Genomic DNA, 16,117 nt, shown 5'->3' with positions numbered 1-16,117 from the left:
TGAAAACAACTGAACATATAAGCACCATGATTCCGCACAGAGCATGAGCGAAAAAAAGTCATCTGGCCTGCATACAGATTACAAACGATCGAGGAAAATTCAAGAATGCCAGGGTTCGAGCGCCTGCTCGGGCGAGTGCCGAAATTTTTGTCGTCCGCATTTATGCTTCCACTATTCGTATGCCTCGGCTTGAGGCCGATCTATGCGAGCCCGGGTAGCTCAGTCGGTACAGCGTTAGGCTTTTAACCTAACGGTCCAGGGTTCGAGCCCCTGTTCGGGCGAGTGCCGAAATTTTTTTCTTCCACATTGATGCTTCCACTATTCGTAGGCCCTCTTGAGGCCCATCTATGCGACCCCGGGTAGCTCAGTCGGTAGAGCGTTAGGCTTTTAACCTAACGGTCCAGGGTTCGAGCCCCTGTTCGGGCGAGTGCCGAAATTTTTTTCTTCCACATTGATGCTTCCACTATTCGTAGGCCCTCTTGAGGCCCATCTATGCGAGCCCGGGTAGCTCAGTCGGTAAAGCGTTAGGCTTTTAACCTAACGGTCCAGGGTTCGAGCCCCTGCTCGGGCGAGTGCCGAAATTTTTTTCTTCCACATTGTTGCTTCCACTATTCGTAGGCCCTCTTGAGGCCCATCTATGCCAGCCCGGGTAGCTCAGTCGGTAGAGCGTTAGGCTTTTAACCTAACGGTCCAGGGTTCGAGCCCCTGCTCGGGCGAGTGCCGAAATTTTTTTCTTCCACATTGATGCTTCCACTATTCGTAGGCCCTCTTGAGGCCCATCTATGCGAGCCCGGGTAGCTCAGTCGGTAGAGCGTTAGGCTTTTAACCTAACGGTCCAGGGTTCGAGCCCCTGCTCGGGCGAGTGCCGAAATTTTTTTCTTCCACATTGATGCTTCCACTATTCGTAGGCCGTCTTGAGGCCCATCTATGCGAGCCCGGGTAGCTCAGTCGGTAGAGCGTTAGGCTTTTAACCTAACGGTCCAGGGTTCGAGCTCCTGTTCGGGCGAGTGCCGAAATTTTTTTCTTCCACATTGATGCTTCCACTATTCGTAGGCCCTCTTGAGGACCATCTATGCGAGCCCGGGGACCTCAGTCGGTAGAGCGTTAGGCTTTTAACCTAACGGTCCAGGGTTCGAGCCCCTGCTCGGGCGAGTGCCGAAATTTTTTTCTTCCACATTGATGCTTCCACTATTCGTAGGCCCTCTTGAGGCCCATCTATGCGAGCCCGGGTAGCTCAGTCGGTAGAGCGTTAGGCTTTTAACCTAACGGTCCAGGGTTCGAGCCCCTGCTCGGTCGAGTGCCGAAATTTTTTTCTTCCACATTGATGCTTCCACTATTCGTAGGCCGTCTTGAGGCCCATCTATGCGAGCCCGGGTAGCTCAGTCGGTAGAGCGTTAGGCTTTTAACCTAACGGTCCAGGGTTCGAGCTCCTGTTCGGGCGAGTGCCGAAATTTTTTTCTTCCACATTGATGCTTCCACTATTCGTAGGCCCTCTTGAGGACCATCTATGCGAGCCCGGGGACCTCAGTCGGTAGAGCGTTAGGCTTTTAACCTAACGGTCCAGGGTTCGAGCCCCTGCTCGGGCGAGTGCCGAAATTTTTTTCTTCCACATTGATGCTTCCACTATTCGTAGGCCCTCTTGAGGCCCATCTATGCGAGCCCGGGTAGCTCAGTCGGTAGAGCGTTAGGCTTTTAACCTAACGGTCCAGGGTTCGAGCCCCTGCTCGGGCGAGTGCCGAAATTTTTTTCTTCCACATTGATGCTTCCACTATTCGTAGGCCCTCTTGAGGCCCATCTATGCGAGCCCGGGTAGCTCAGTCGGTAGAGCGTTAGGCTTTTAACCTAACGGTCCAGGGTTCGAGCTCCTGCTCGGGCGAGTGCTGAAATTTTTTTCTTCCACATTGATGCTTCCACTATTCGTAGGCCCTCTTGAGGCCCATCGATGCGTGCCCGGGTAGCTCAGTCGGTAGAGCGTTAGGCTTTTAACCTAACGGTCCAGGGTTCGAGCCCCTGTTCGGGCGAGTGCCGAAATTTTTTTCTTCCACATTGATGCTTCCACTATTCGTAGGCCCTCTTGAGGCCCATCTATGCGAGCCCGGGTAGCTCAGTCGGTAGAGCGTTAGGCTTTTAACCTAACGGTCCAGGGTTCGAGCCCCTGCTCGGGCGAGTGGTGAAATTTTTTTCGCCCCCATTTATGCTTCCACTATTCGCACGGGCGTCCGCACCGGCTACCATTCGGTGCGGGCGCGGAATGTTGTGCTCCGCAGGGGTGGTTCGTGCGGCCCAGTCAGGAGTATTCTTCCGAAGTATTTTGCGTTGTTCTTTCACTCGGGCTATCCGGGGCTTTTGCGTAGCGCCTCCGGAGTATTTTACGAATTTTTTTACTCTGTCCAGACAGAATTTTCGTGAGGACCATCGAGAGCAATTTTTTTTAAATTCTTTGCTCCCCTGTTACAGTTTCTTTATTCTGCTGATCGTGTGACGCGTTGGCTACATGAAGGAATTCTTATTCAAACACTGCAGAGTCACTCTGTGCATTTTTCAGAGAGCTCTAGCAGATGAAAATCAAGAGAAGACTTGAGTTCTTATTATTTGTCTCATTAACAATAAGGAGTCGGTGTCAGCCAGCCGCTTCATGATGAAAACACACCTCCACTCAGCGAAAAAACTGCAAAACGGGGGAAACTTTTCCATATATTTCTAAATCGATGTCTCTACCTCTACTGTACGTTTCAAAACCATTTTATAACTAAAATGAGCGAATTTCGGCACTCTCGAAGATGGTATCAAGAATACCTCTCCCAATTAACTTGCTAATTTTATAAAATATTACTGAATATTACAGGCAAACAGGCAGGCAGGCAGGCAGGCAGGCAGACAGAAAGACAAGTAACTTATTTAAGTCATGTATAGCCAGCCAGAGCAGCTGCATTTTATTATGTGGTTACCATTTACTTCCCGCATATTAGGCGCTTAAAGTTTGTATGCTTACGGCCGCTCTATAGGAAAAGCGTACCTCCATTCTGTTTGGTAAAACAGGTTTCGAGGCAAGTTGGCGTAGCGTCTCTTTTGTTTTCTTTTTTTAATTTTATTAGGGGCTTTCAGTTTTACGTATACTTTTTAACCTTACCGTGTTAGCGTAATACCGGATTGCATTTACCGTGTTACCGGAACGCATGTTTTAGCAGTTTTAGTCACGTAAACGTTTACGTACGTACGTAGACGTGTACCTTTACGTTCGCGCAAACCATTAAATGATTATGATTACTCGATTCAAACTATATTTAATTTAAATAAAATTCTATCTCAGCTACGGCAAAATCGGAATAGACGTTTTCTGGTATGTAACCTGGTATGTAAGAATACCAGGTTACCGAACGATGGTGCCGATATCTTGTTTGCAAGGAAAGAATATTGATGCGCACACATATAAAAACACGGACTCAGGAGACTCGGACGAGCACAATATTTTTTCCTTGCAAGTATGAACCAACTCACCCAGCAGCAAGTTTTATTGAACGATATCTTGTGACGCTTCGTGTAACCACAATCATGGACACGTCTGTTTTCGCCTAGTGCTTCTGAGGAAAAACGGATTAAAAAGGCAACTCATTCGTCATTACGCTGCTGCATGGCATTTACATCAGAAGTAGAATGCTACACGTTTCTACAAGAACAATTTTGTGCTTGCCTGGTACATCTCGGCCCCGCTAGATGGCACCAGCTGTCCGCCCTCTCAGGGGCTTTAGACCTCTCACGTTTACGGCTTCGGTATTTTAGGTCACTCTAGCTTCGGTAATCCGGATCAAATAACGTGGTCGTAACTCAGCGGCTGGAGTCCCCGAAAAGCTCATATCGCGAGTAGCCACAAACGAAGCTAGGTGAATTCCCGCGATACGGTCGCAAACGTAAAACGTATCCGGCAAGTAGTTTACGTTCCGTGAGAGCAAGTCTACGTTCCGTAAAGGCCCGTGCATGCGCAGATTCCATCCGGTATCCGGTAATACGGTAACGTAAAGGAGTATACGCACAAGCTAAAAGTCCCTGTTGCTTGAGCAAGTGCAGTTTCCAAACGAACAGCCTCGAGCCAGTGAGCTCAAATTAAAAAAAAGTTCACTCCGACTTAACAAAACAAATCAACAATAAAAGGTATAAACAATACACTACCGATGCCAATTGCCTCTTCAGGAGACACTGACAGGAAGTAGCGAAGGTCGATCAGTCTACTGAACAAACAGGTCCTTGCAAACGTCTGGCAGGAGGCCACGGATGATGTTACACGCCGAGGGGCCAAGCCGTGTAAACCAGGTTTCGAGGAATTTCCTTTTCCCCTCTTACGAACACGGACCAGCGTTGTTGACATGTCCAGGTCAAAACTATGTCCCTTCTTCGATCACTGTTCGCCAGAGAGAGATCGCGAGAAGTGTTTTATTCACAGAGAGACACTACGCTCTGCAATTCTTGCGCGACTTGAAGGTGAACATTTTGACAGTTTTACCTGTCTGGCCGGAGAGATAAGCTGAGTAGAGAAAAAAAAAAAAAAAGATGCCGCCGCGCAATAGTACCCTCCCTCCTCAGCAACACGGGAAAAACTGCCAATTTCTCAAGAAGGTGCCCTCTCTTTCTCTTGCATTTTCTTTCACTAACATTTCCCCTCCCCTCAACGATGCTGAGCCATATTCTTTAAAGGGTTGCATAAATAAGCGCTCTTTTTTTATCCTCAAACCATTACTACTTCAATAATGCTCTTTCCACAGAAAGGTCAAGTGCCCCACAACCCGTTTTTCTGCCAAGCGACCCCTACCTTCCTTTCGCATTCCCCGCCACCCACAAACGGGTCTCGTCAACCCCTTCTCGCTCTTTCTTGTTATGGACGCACCACATCCCCTGAAGTTCCAATTATATTTCTATATTACTATCTTAGGTACAATTTTTCATATCAAAATAATTTTTTCACCAAAATGAGTACGTATATGCGTTCTAAAAGCCTGTACCAAACGCATTTGTCTAGCTCAATTTGCGAATTTATAAATGATTAATACTGATTTCAGTTCTTCATGTTTTATTAGTTTAGTTTACATGATAAATCCAAATTATTTATAGGTAACGGTAGACCTCGACCTGGCGTTTATTACCATAGAAACCAGACAAAAATTGCCATTTATTTATACTAACCAGATTAAAAAGATCGTTTTACCAGTTAGGTTTACTTATAACACTTTATTGGATTAACCCACAGATATGATGTTTTCTATTATTGCATATCTCTAGGCAGTCAATCAGCGCCCCAAATATTACAGTGGTGTGCTTAAGATTACCGAAGTTATCCATATATTTTTTTTTTAACTCGTGGTCTAAACAACGCATTTTCGGAGTTCCCGCTGGATTTTTTACTGCGATCCTCTAATGCTAGCCTAGTGCTTGCACTTTGTTCTTGCTCTACTCCTCCTGTGCCTCTCATGGCGAGAAAGTATAGCTCTGAATGAGTGTATTGTGGAGACTGCCTTTTGAAGCACAAGAAGCTTAATTATTGCAAAGAAGAAAAAATTTCGCAGAGATACCGACCTAGACATCAATGCTTTGAAGGAACGTTTAACACCCGCAAGATCAGTGACTGTCAGTGAGACGGACTACTTGTGCTTCGCGTGCTTTTGCTACCACTGCAATAAAAGATCTATCGGCGTCGAATGAAGTGTGAACAGTAGACCGAACGCGCGGCCATTTCAGGCCATCTGCTGCCGACATCTAGGATAGGCAAGCGCATCCGGTTACCGATAGTTTTGCTTTTCTTTCCTGTGACATTCCATATTTTGCTTTGCCACTGGAGCGCCACGTTCATGCTCTCCACTGTTCGCAAATGGCGCAGCGAAGTTTCTGTGGCAGCAGCGTGCGTGAAGTGAGCGCTCACAGCTCCCTTATACCTGCAGTTTTCATCTTACTTCCATCTCCATCGTGTTATCAGCGCCTAGCTACGATGCGAACAGAGGGCGGATAGAATAGCGAAGCTCCAGTGCACGTGCGTTCAAGTCACCCGAGAGGTGTTGCTGTTTCGAACTCAATCGGTCTGAGGACGCGAAAACGAGCTCTCACTGCGCCGTCTCTTACAACGAGCATCTCGGGTGTGCGCGCGCCTGCTTGTTAGCTCCGCGCTCGTGGCCGCTGCATTGACCGAATAATTTCAAAATTAACGTCTTCAGTGCCGCCGACACCTTTTTCGGTACTGCTGGCCTTTTAATAAAAAGAAATTCAATCCTGCCTGCATTGTTATATACTTACTGGGCAAGAAGTCGCAATTGCCAATCCTTGCCTAAGGGTCTCATTGGAGGGGCCGTAACTATTATATGTTTTCAATGATTGTGAAAGCTGATGTGGACGAGAATAAGTGGACAAAATTTAAGAAGTATAAAAAATTTGTTTTTTTTAACTGTCTTCAGAAATTTCCATTGTTCGTTGTTTTCTTGAACTTAGCCCGATCGTATCTCTTTACTGAAAAGTTATATAAAGTTAAGATTCGGCAGTTTGGTAGATAAGTATGCAAAGAACGTAATGCGGAATTTTTGTCGCTCTGCTACAAGGTTTTTTTGAGATAAAGACCGTCAAATAAAGAAAATAACGTTTTCTGGGTCAACTTTGAAGTTTTTACAAAAACATCTACACTACACATAAAAACTAAAAATACCTGAGCAGAAGCAAAAACATGCATATATTTAGTTAAAGAAATTTCAGCTAAATAACTTTAATATATTTTGTGCAATTCATAACGAAAGTTGGCCTAAACAGCAGAGCGGATGAGCGCTACACTCCACCTATTCGTCATTATTGATTTCCTGTGCTTCGAAAAAATTCTTGGAGGCAAAACAAATTGCGGATCTCTTCTTTCCACTCATCAGGCAATAATATGTAAAATTTTGAAATAAATTTAAGAGGTCGACCAGCCATCGTTTGTTTGATCTTACGGTGAATCACCCATTTATATCCTTGCTTTTTTCCCTTCGAAAGTCGTTTCGCTGTCTTTAATATTTATTTAGGATAGACGTTTCTTCCTGATTCAAAAGTAAGGAAATGTACCATGCGCTGGGCCAGTTACTTCTCCTTAAAAGAAAGACGGGGAATGGATCAAGGGCTGACACAAGCTTATGTGCTTGTTATTTATTGAACACCCCCTCCACCCTGTTCCGGATATTGGCGCCTGTGAGATGCATGCATAAACAAAGAAAAATCCGACTTACAAGAACTCTCCCTAGGTACCCTTTTATGTAACTTATTTCATTGCTGTGATTTTCACGAATCCTATCATCTATAAAAGCGCTCACTTCTCCTAAGCAACATACTATATTTTTTTTTAGTCTGGCGTGCACGAAGACACGCTTACACAAGCTTGCCTACATATCTCCTTTTGCGTTGCGCTTTTGGATCTTTTACGGAAAACGCTTCTTTTGAACTTGATGTCGCAACGCACTGCAAGCGGATCTGAAAGTAGCCTTCGTAAGACTACTAGAAACAACGCCGTCTCCAAAATAGAGACGATTTTGCCAATGTACTGCAATCCGGTTGCTGGAACGAGCGTGTGGAATGTAATTACTTGATACAATTCTTACTCGTTTCATGTGTGCATTTGCTTGTTTATGGAACGCCTATGTACTCCCTCAGGGACCGCCTTTGTTTCCAGATCTCAGCCATTATACATGGTACTGGTAGTTGTATCTCAGTCATTGGCTTGGAAATTACCTAAGCTTTGAGCGTAGACGCATTGAGGCCAAAGTGTGGCGTCCATTATCAAATATTCCTTGGTCCTTCATTCCTTATATATCCTCCTAAACCCTTGGACATTTTTAGTGCGACGAGAGCATGCAGTTCAGATGGCCAACCGGTTTCTATTTATTACGTGCAATACCGGTGTCGGCCCCCATATTGACAAGCGTACTCGCTTTTCTTTTTCATTGTCAATCCACCGGTAAAAACAGTAATATGTGTTTCCGCCCAGCGCAAGCAGCGCCCTCATGTGTCAAATCCTTCCCAAATTTTTCTCTTTCCCTTTTGTGTCTCTTTCTGTCTCTTCGAATTTTTGCGATTGTTCTAATCATATTGCTTGCATGACACGAATAGTACAGTACTCTCTGACACGTGCGCGATTACAAGCGATTATGCAGTATCGTGTGTAAGTTGACGACGCTATACATGCGTAGACGAAATTTCGCCCACCATGCTCGGCGTGATCGTTGTATGCGGTGAAGGTTACCTGCGCTGCTGGGCGCAAGTTCACCTAATAAAGAGTTCCATCTTTACAGGGTAGACATATGCGAGCATGAATTTTAACGGCTCCGGTGGAAAACGCAGTTGAGAAAGGACAAACGTGCGAAACACAAGCTTTACTAAAGTATCGGCAGGAGTGCCTGCCTTCGTCAGAGAGAATCATATATATATGTATATATATATATATATATATATATATATATATATATATATATATATATATATAGTGGACAGTGGGTCCGGTACGTATAGGAAAACAACACGGTGCACGTACGAGGAAGCAATATTTTATGCCTAACGTTTCGGCCGTGGCTTCGTCAGAGCATTCTCTGACGAAGGCCGTGCCACGGCCGAAACGTTAGGCATAAAATATTGCTTCCTCGTACGTGCACCGTCTTGTTTTCCTATATATATATATATATATATATATATATATATATATATATATATATATATATATATATATATATATATATATACACATTTGCAGGTTCTCTTGTTAACCATATGTACAAAATGGCTTGAGCGGTCATTGAGCGCGTGCCGGTTGATGATTCTGATAATTTTCTATCTACGCCACACGGCATACCTGGACCATAACAGCTGTGCTGTAAAAACAAAACAAAACAAAAACTATGCGCTCTAGGAAATCTGTACCTGCTGTTTGTTATTTGTAGAGGTAGGTGCTGACAAAGTGTATTTTTTCATAACTGAGCTTTCACTAATTAATTAACTTTAACTAGCCAACTTTTAAATTCTTGCTTGAATCGGTAAAACATGACTTCAATTTGTAGGCCATCAAATAACTTCAGTATCAAGAATTTATATTGTGCTGAAATGTTTCTGCTTCTTTTTTTAGAGCGAAAGCTGTTACGAGATCACAACAGCAGCCGTTTTTGGCACCGTAGTTAGTCCGCCGCCGCCGTCTACGCCGGTTTCCGTAACCGCTATCGCGCTAAGTAACAAAACAAAAAACGAGATAAGGAAAAGTATCCAGGATGGAATGGGGTTCGAACATGGGCCCTCTGCGTGGGGGCCCAGGGCCAACCAACGAAACGTTCCTTTCCTCAGTAAGGAAGCCTTCATTTTGGCGAGGCCGCCTTATGTCACTCTGAAAGCTTCCTCACTGAGGAGCCCTCGGTGAAGACTCCCTTGGCGCTTCCTCAGCTTAAGGTTGCTTTGGGGCTACCTTCGTGCGCCCTTAGGTCCGCTCCTGGCCCTGAACGAGCGCTTCACCTCACAGCTAGCCCACGTGATGAGCCAGCCCACCTGATGCTTGTTTCCGAGGCCACCCTCCCACCCCACCACTACGGGGAGACGCAAGCGTGCGTGCCCGGTGTTTTAGTGTTGCTAGAACGCACCACGTTTCGCGCTCGACTACGGTGGCTTTTCACATTGAGTAATCGCAGTTGGAAGAAAGCGCACACGCGTCTTTATATTAACACTTCATTTTGGAAGTGATGTGGTGACCCAACTTTTATTTTACAGAGTAAACGCTTGTGCGCAAAGCTTATATTCGATAATCTCGAACGCAGGAGCGCGGCAACCATTCCTCCCGCGAGGACGTGTGTAGGGAGCTTTCAGAGTACGCTTGCTTCCTCCGTCGGTACTTGGCTGTAAGGAGGCCTCACGTAAGGTGAGGACGCAGTCGAAGGAAAGGAAGGTTTCGTTGTTTGGCCCTCAGTATTCTACCACAGAGCTATGCCAGTTTTTTTTTAACACGAAAGTGTTTTATGCCGGGGTCCACCAAGTACATCCGTCACGGATATGACGTTGCTAAAATGGACGCCAACGTGTAAGAAAGAAAAAAAAAACCAAGAAAAAGGTACCCCGCTGGGAATCGAACTCACGACGTTGTGGCCGCGACGGAAAGCGCCAGACTCCCTTCCGACCGAGCTAACTCGGGAGATGCTAGACGCGGCGCGAACGCGCCTTATATCTTTCACACATTCTCTTCCGCGGCAGGCGGAACGCGGAGGTGCCGTCGTCTGTGAGATGTGAAAAGAAGTAATGCTTCACGATCGACACTTGCTCGCGCTAACTGCGAGATTGCACACGATATCGGAGGTCATGGTTAAAGCGTCTCGGTACCAGAGAGGTACACTGGCCGCGTTGGCGTCGCCGAGGCACCCTTGACGCAGTTACGTTCTTTGCCTTTGGCTTCGTGTTAGCGTGCGTCGGCTCATTGGAGTAGTGCAGCTTCCACGTGCACCAACGGGATTTCTCCGCCGCCGACTGCCTCAATTGCGAGAGCACCGACTAACAAAACTGCTGCATTATGCGTTGCAGAAAAGACGCGATTTCTACGGGCGAATGTCGTGCCTTGGTGGAGCGAGAGCAGCGCCTGCGAGACAGAGGCCAGCGGGACGCACGCGTTTGCGGCTCAGGCTACGAACCTCTACCTCCTGTGTTGCTGAAGCGCAGTGTGTGTTATGTATGCATGAGCACAGGCGTCGGCTACCCATTACTAGAAAGCGCACACCGTGCCGTTTCTCTCCTTAATTGACGACGCTTTGAACAAGTGCATGCCGGGTACCAGTGTTGATTATGAGCTTGTTGATATCATCCTTAAGGCCGTTTCACATGACACAAAACAGAGCGATTTTGAGGCTGCGAATTCGCTCGCAGCGATAAAAACGGCCGATCGCTCTCGCCGCAGCGGTGAGCAGCGAGAGACCAACGTGTTGGAAATTTTTCGCTCTGTTCCCAGCGGCGGAGCGATTTTTAAGCCGAGACCCGTCGAAATTGCGCCGACCCGGCCGAGTCGTCGAAATTGCACCAACGAGTTTGTCTTGGTTATGGCCGCTCTTGCGTATTCTCAAATCAATTTAGATTGGAAAGTGTTTTTAAATGACAAAACACGCATGGTCTTCGCTACCGTTGATGAAAAGTTAAGAATATCACAACGCGCAGATTGTTACATTGCATTCGAAAATTATGCTGTATCTGCCACAAACAACGACAGCAAGCAGCTTTGCGCGCCGCGCCTGTCGTAGAGCGAAAATCGCAGACCATTCGCAGTCCATGTGAAACGAAACCGCCATTAGCGGCGGTTGCGAACAGAGCGAATAGAGCGAACCGAGCGATTTTCTTCGCTGCAATCACGGCATGTGAAACAGCCTTTACGCGGGATTCGCGATTCGCTGTGTCCAAATATATGTTCACACCGTCAGCTACCACAACGGTTTAATCATGATCATGGGCGTTAGTCGGCGCGATAGAGACATGCTGTCAACATGGGTGCATCCACGTCAAACGGTGCTATAGCTGCCAAACACGAATAGACATCGTACAAGCTCTCATATATCACTACACAATAAGCACTACTTCTGTGAAGACACGTTTCACTTTCGCGTTATACCGATTCCTATAACGGAGGGATCAGCCATGTTTTTTTTTTCTTTATTACCGGTTTCATAACACGGCACAGGATAAACAGCAGACACTTCATACAATAATAGACACAACTGAAGCAATGTCAAACCAGTACACACCTATGCTTAGTTACATTCCTAAAATTCATTTAGGTAAGCCAGGGGCTGAAACCTGGAAAGCCAGTCAGGAACAAAGTCTTGTTGTTTGAGTACATCAACGTACTGACCAATGCTTTCGCGAAAAAGCACGCGTGCAGGTCTCCTGTCAGCGTCGCAGTGGAAACCGGCCACTCTAGCCCGCCATAGACAATGGAGGCCAAGAAGCATTATTAGATCGAAAGGCAGTCCATCCTCATTTTCTATTGGTAGAAATCTTATTCCAAGTGAGTGCAAGGGAAGTTCTTTTTTGAGCGTTCAGAGAGCTATGCCAGTGCTTTAGACTCCTTCGCAAACAGACCCGATACAGGCTTCATGTCGTTAAGGAACCGCATTAACTTATGTAATATACCCCGCCACGGTGGTCTAGTGGTTATGGCACTCGACTGCTGACCCGAAGGTCGCGGGATCGAATCCCGGCCATGGCGGCTGCATTTTCGATGGAGGCGAAAATGTTTGAGGCCCGTGTACTTAGATTTAGGTGCACGTTAAAGAACCCCAGGTGGTCGAAATTTCCGGAGTCCTCCACTACGGCGTCTCTCATAATCATATGGTGGTTTTGGGACGTTAAACCTCAGATATTATTAACTTATGTAATATAGCGTGGTAGAGTAGCAAAATAACAACCAGACGTCACACAACGCGAATTTTGTAACTAGGCGTCACGCAATGGGAATCGCGCAACGAGAGGGTTATTGAATGCTTCCAACCAATTACAAAGGGCTCTGCCATAATTCTTCATCGTCATCAGGCACAGCATCAACAAAGTGCCCATAATTTCTTACAGGTGTTTAGCGGGTACCACGGTTCTCCGCTGAATGACGAAAAATGGCATAGTGGCTGTTTCCCTACTTCACAAAAATTATGATGATTTATAGCGTAGCGGGTTCCTCGCAAGTGCACTTGTATTGGTTTCCAAGGAGGCCCATAATGCCCCCATGATCCATTTCCTCAGGGGCTCAATAAAGTTCTTTCCCTCTCTTTCTGTCTAACGTTAACGTATATTATATAGCGTGGTGGGAGAGTGAAATAACGGCCGGGCGTCACACAATGCAAATTACGTAAGTAGTCGGTCATTTAATGCTTTCAACCCATTACAAAGGGATCAGCCATAACTCTTCATCGTCATCAGCCGTCGCATCAACAAAGTGCACGTAATGCCTTACAGATATGTAACTACTAGCTGGTACCTCTCTTCTCCGCAGGATGGCGAATAATGGCGTAGTGGATGCTTCCCAACTTCACAAAAATTATGACTTATGGCGTGATGGGTACCTTGCTAGTGTACGTGTATTAGTAGCCCCAAGAAAGTTTACAATGGGTTCTAGAAATGCAACTCTTCCAGCTTTCGCTGGGACTGTGCTGCGCTATCCCCGCAAGGCTGGCGTTTTTTACTTTTTGAGAAAAAATAAAAGCCCGCAAAAGACGCCAAATATGAAATAGACCCGCGTTCGCGCGCCGCTACTCAAGCGCTACCAGGCGTTCCTTGGCTGATACATGGTTGCGTTCGTTCATCAACGTATGGTACAAGGCTTCACGCTCTTTGATGGACGCGTCAACGGCGGTTCTTCATGCCGCGTCCACGAAAGAGCATGAAGCCTCGTGCACCATGCGTGAATGAACGAACGCATGGATATCTCCATGCTTGTATCACGAAGGGTTAAAAAGATCTCTTCTGCTAACTCAGACAGTTCATTTTTGACACGAAAGTGTTTTACGCCGGTGTCCACCAAGACTTTACTGAAGTATTTCTGTCTCGGATATAGTTCAGTCAAATACTGGTGACAAGGAGAAACTAAAAGAAAAAGCTCCACTGATATGGGTGACCAGAGAATCGAACGCACGACCTCCCGGTCCGCGACGACAGGTGCCGGGCGCTCTACGCACTGCGCTACGGACGCTCATGCATGTGGTTTCACAAACGCGCCTTATAACTCTCACGCGTTCTCCCTTTCACAGTGACCTTGGTGCACGTGGGGCGGTGTCGCCGTATGGGATCGGTCAAGTAAAGTTCTGCAACATGACACTAAAGAGGGCCGACAGCGACTGCTTCTGGAGTTTCAGCTTTCGTTGCAGCGAGAGATGCGCCAACGTAGGGCGCCTCGATGCCGGCGTTCCTTCGCACGAAGAAACGCTGGCGTGGAGGCGCCCTACGTCAACGGCAAGCGGAACGCCCTCCCGCATTCACGGCCAAAGCTACGTAGTCTGCCACTCGCGTTCCTGAAGCGCTGTGTGGTAATATGCATGAGCACAGGCGTAGGTGACCCTATTACTGGGGAGCGCGCACCTTGGCGTTCCTCTCCTCAAATGACGACGCTTTGAATGAGTGCATAGCATGCATACCAGTGCTATGTGCTTGTTGACGCCATGTTTGCGCGTGATTCAGCATATGCTGTGTACAAGTGTATGTTAACCACTTCACCTACCACAAGGGTTAAGTCATGATCTTTGGCGTTTGTCGTCGGAATGGAGATGTGCCACTAGGCGTCAGCGTGGGCGCATCAACGTCAAACGGTGCTATAGCTGCCAAACACCAATAGACAGTGTGAAAGCTCTCCCACATCAATGTACAATAAACAATCAACTATACTCTTGTGAAGGCATGGTTCACTTTCGCGTGATACTGATTCCAATAACGGAGGGGTCAGCCATGTTTTTTAACTGACATTCTGTGCCAGGAACAGCCTCAAGTTCTACACTTTGCCACTTGTCAGATGCTTATGTTATAAACCCGAACAGCTATCGCGCATTTTCAACTAGGAAGTCTCGATGGTGACTGTTTTTAATTAGTACCTTGTATATTGTGAATTCTGATATACGGTTAATACCTGCCTCTTACATATGTGCAACAAATAATACAGAAACAGCAGTATGTGATAGGCGATTCTTTAATAAATTATTTCAATCTACAGAAAAAGGCAGCTCGCATGCATGCAACTTATAAATGCGTGACATGCGACCTATTATTATACACAGCGAAACCTGTTGCAACGCATTGACTCCATTGGGAACACCGCTTGCTCAGGCTATCGCGTCTGTAGTCTCATTCAGACTGCGTTCGACAGCTTGGTTTGACAACCGGTGGAAAGTAGCGGACGCTTTCGGGCCATCCGGTATTTCATCGCCGGTCGGGGTTCACTGCTATCGACAACCCTACTTCGACTTCCAACACTGGTGCAGTGGAGTTACCCAGGCCCATGCTGTTACTGTCCTCGCAGAAGCCGTCCTACCGAGAGCCTTTACAGCATGTCCAGCCCGAAAGGGATGATGCCGCGTTCTTCTTCACCGGCTTTCTCTTGGGCTCCAGCTTGACGACGCCGTGCGGCCACGAGGCGGACTTAGTTACCGCGGGCGACCGGTGCTTCCTTTTCCAGAGTGGCGTTGTGGCTGGCGTCGTGGCGACCTTGCTTTGCTGCGACTTCTCCATGACGTTCTCGTCCCCGCTCTCACCCATGCTATCCTCGGCGAGGATGATTTCTTGCAGCATGGGCTTCTTGGGCGAAAACCACTTCCGCCGCTGCGTCCTCGGTGGCATGAAGCGTAGCCCGCTGCGGGGCTTGAAGCACGCTGTGTGGATGCCCTTCTGTGAGACCCTGTTTCGCCGTTTGTAATGTTCCGAGTCCTCAAATTTTATGGGGACCGCGTACTGCAGGAGTTTGGTGATGCTACATGGAATGTTCCCGTGTGGTAAGCATTTGCTCATCAGCAGGGGCATGTTTTCCATAAGCTTGTTTCTTTGTTCGCTGACGTGCTCTGGGTCCATGAGGTTGTCCTTCCAGGGCAGTCGACAAGAAATCCACTGGAACACGTTGTATACCAGCAGTTTCGCGTCACTCTTTCGAGAGTGCGCACCAATGCGAACGTCCCGACACACGAACTCAATGGTGCCGTAGTGCACCTTCGTCCGGTCGTCCATGTATTCCTTGCGCTTGCCGTTTTGCGTGTACCGATAGGCGAAACCAAAGTCCTGCAGATACAAATTGTTTCCGTTGTCTTTGCGAAAACAACCTAGCACGCTGGACTCCTCCATATCGGCAAGGGCGTGGATGTACTCGTAGCTGTGGACGTAATCCAAGACATCAATCACGGGCATGCCGAGGCTGAAGGCGAATTTCAAAGAAAGCGTCTTGCCCTGCCGGCCGAAGCTCTTCTGCAAGTCCTCTCCGAACGTGACCATGTGCATGAACGAATGCTTAACGGCGTTGCTTTCCTGCGACCCGGAACATTGAAAATGGGGCAAGCCAGGAAGCCACATCCAGGTAAATGATGAGGATGATGGTGATTGCCTTTATGAATGGCTCACACCCACTCTGGGGAATTGGCCAAGAAACGAA

General features: G+C 47.1%; 1 protein-coding gene and 14 non-coding genes across 15 annotated transcripts; 14 read left to right on the top strand and 1 right to left on the bottom strand.

Moving 5' to 3' along the window:
• Positions 1-208: 208 nt before the first annotated feature.
• Positions 209-281, top strand: Trnak-uuu (transfer RNA lysine (anticodon UUU)). Its single transcript has one exon. It is a non-coding gene; the product is annotated as a tRNA-Lys (tRNA).
• Positions 282-353: 72 nt separating this feature from the next.
• Trnak-uuu (transfer RNA lysine (anticodon UUU)) lies at positions 354-426 on the top strand. The gene has a single exon. It is a non-coding gene; the product is annotated as a tRNA-Lys (tRNA).
• Positions 427-498: 72 nt separating this feature from the next.
• On the top strand, positions 499-571 carry Trnak-uuu (transfer RNA lysine (anticodon UUU)). Its single transcript has one exon. It is a non-coding gene; the product is annotated as a tRNA-Lys (tRNA).
• Positions 572-643: 72 nt separating this feature from the next.
• Trnak-uuu (transfer RNA lysine (anticodon UUU)) lies at positions 644-716 on the top strand. Its single transcript has one exon. It is a non-coding gene; the product is annotated as a tRNA-Lys (tRNA).
• Positions 717-788: 72 nt separating this feature from the next.
• Positions 789-861, top strand: Trnak-uuu (transfer RNA lysine (anticodon UUU)). The gene has a single exon. It is a non-coding gene; the product is annotated as a tRNA-Lys (tRNA).
• A 72-nt stretch (positions 862-933) lies between these two features.
• Positions 934-1,006, top strand: Trnak-uuu (transfer RNA lysine (anticodon UUU)). The gene has a single exon. It is a non-coding gene; the product is annotated as a tRNA-Lys (tRNA).
• Positions 1,007-1,078: 72 nt separating this feature from the next.
• Trnak-uuu (transfer RNA lysine (anticodon UUU)) lies at positions 1,079-1,151 on the top strand. Its single transcript has one exon. It is a non-coding gene; the product is annotated as a tRNA-Lys (tRNA).
• Positions 1,152-1,223: 72 nt separating this feature from the next.
• On the top strand, positions 1,224-1,296 carry Trnak-uuu (transfer RNA lysine (anticodon UUU)). The gene has a single exon. It is a non-coding gene; the product is annotated as a tRNA-Lys (tRNA).
• A 72-nt stretch (positions 1,297-1,368) lies between these two features.
• On the top strand, positions 1,369-1,441 carry Trnak-uuu (transfer RNA lysine (anticodon UUU)). The gene has a single exon. It is a non-coding gene; the product is annotated as a tRNA-Lys (tRNA).
• Positions 1,442-1,513: 72 nt separating this feature from the next.
• On the top strand, positions 1,514-1,586 carry Trnak-uuu (transfer RNA lysine (anticodon UUU)). Its single transcript has one exon. It is a non-coding gene; the product is annotated as a tRNA-Lys (tRNA).
• A 72-nt stretch (positions 1,587-1,658) lies between these two features.
• On the top strand, positions 1,659-1,731 carry Trnak-uuu (transfer RNA lysine (anticodon UUU)). The gene has a single exon. It is a non-coding gene; the product is annotated as a tRNA-Lys (tRNA).
• A 72-nt stretch (positions 1,732-1,803) lies between these two features.
• Trnak-uuu (transfer RNA lysine (anticodon UUU)) lies at positions 1,804-1,876 on the top strand. Its single transcript has one exon. It is a non-coding gene; the product is annotated as a tRNA-Lys (tRNA).
• A 72-nt stretch (positions 1,877-1,948) lies between these two features.
• Positions 1,949-2,021, top strand: Trnak-uuu (transfer RNA lysine (anticodon UUU)). The gene has a single exon. It is a non-coding gene; the product is annotated as a tRNA-Lys (tRNA).
• A 72-nt stretch (positions 2,022-2,093) lies between these two features.
• On the top strand, positions 2,094-2,166 carry Trnak-uuu (transfer RNA lysine (anticodon UUU)). Its single transcript has one exon. It is a non-coding gene; the product is annotated as a tRNA-Lys (tRNA).
• A 12,843-nt stretch (positions 2,167-15,009) lies between these two features.
• On the bottom strand, positions 15,010-15,960 carry LOC119403812 (serine/threonine-protein kinase VRK1). Its single transcript, XM_037670606.1, has one exon. The coding sequence runs from the start codon at positions 15,958-15,960 to the stop codon at positions 15,010-15,012; it is 951 nt and encodes a 316-aa protein (XP_037526534.1).
• Between the last annotated feature and the right edge of the window lie 157 nt (positions 15,961-16,117).

This window comes from Rhipicephalus sanguineus, chromosome 1 (genome assembly GCF_013339695.2).
Source record: "Rhipicephalus sanguineus isolate Rsan-2018 chromosome 1, BIME_Rsan_1.4, whole genome shotgun sequence".
Taxonomy (NCBI): domain Eukaryota; kingdom Metazoa; phylum Arthropoda; class Arachnida; order Ixodida; family Ixodidae; genus Rhipicephalus; species Rhipicephalus sanguineus.
This window is presented reverse-complemented; position numbering and strand designations above follow the sequence as displayed.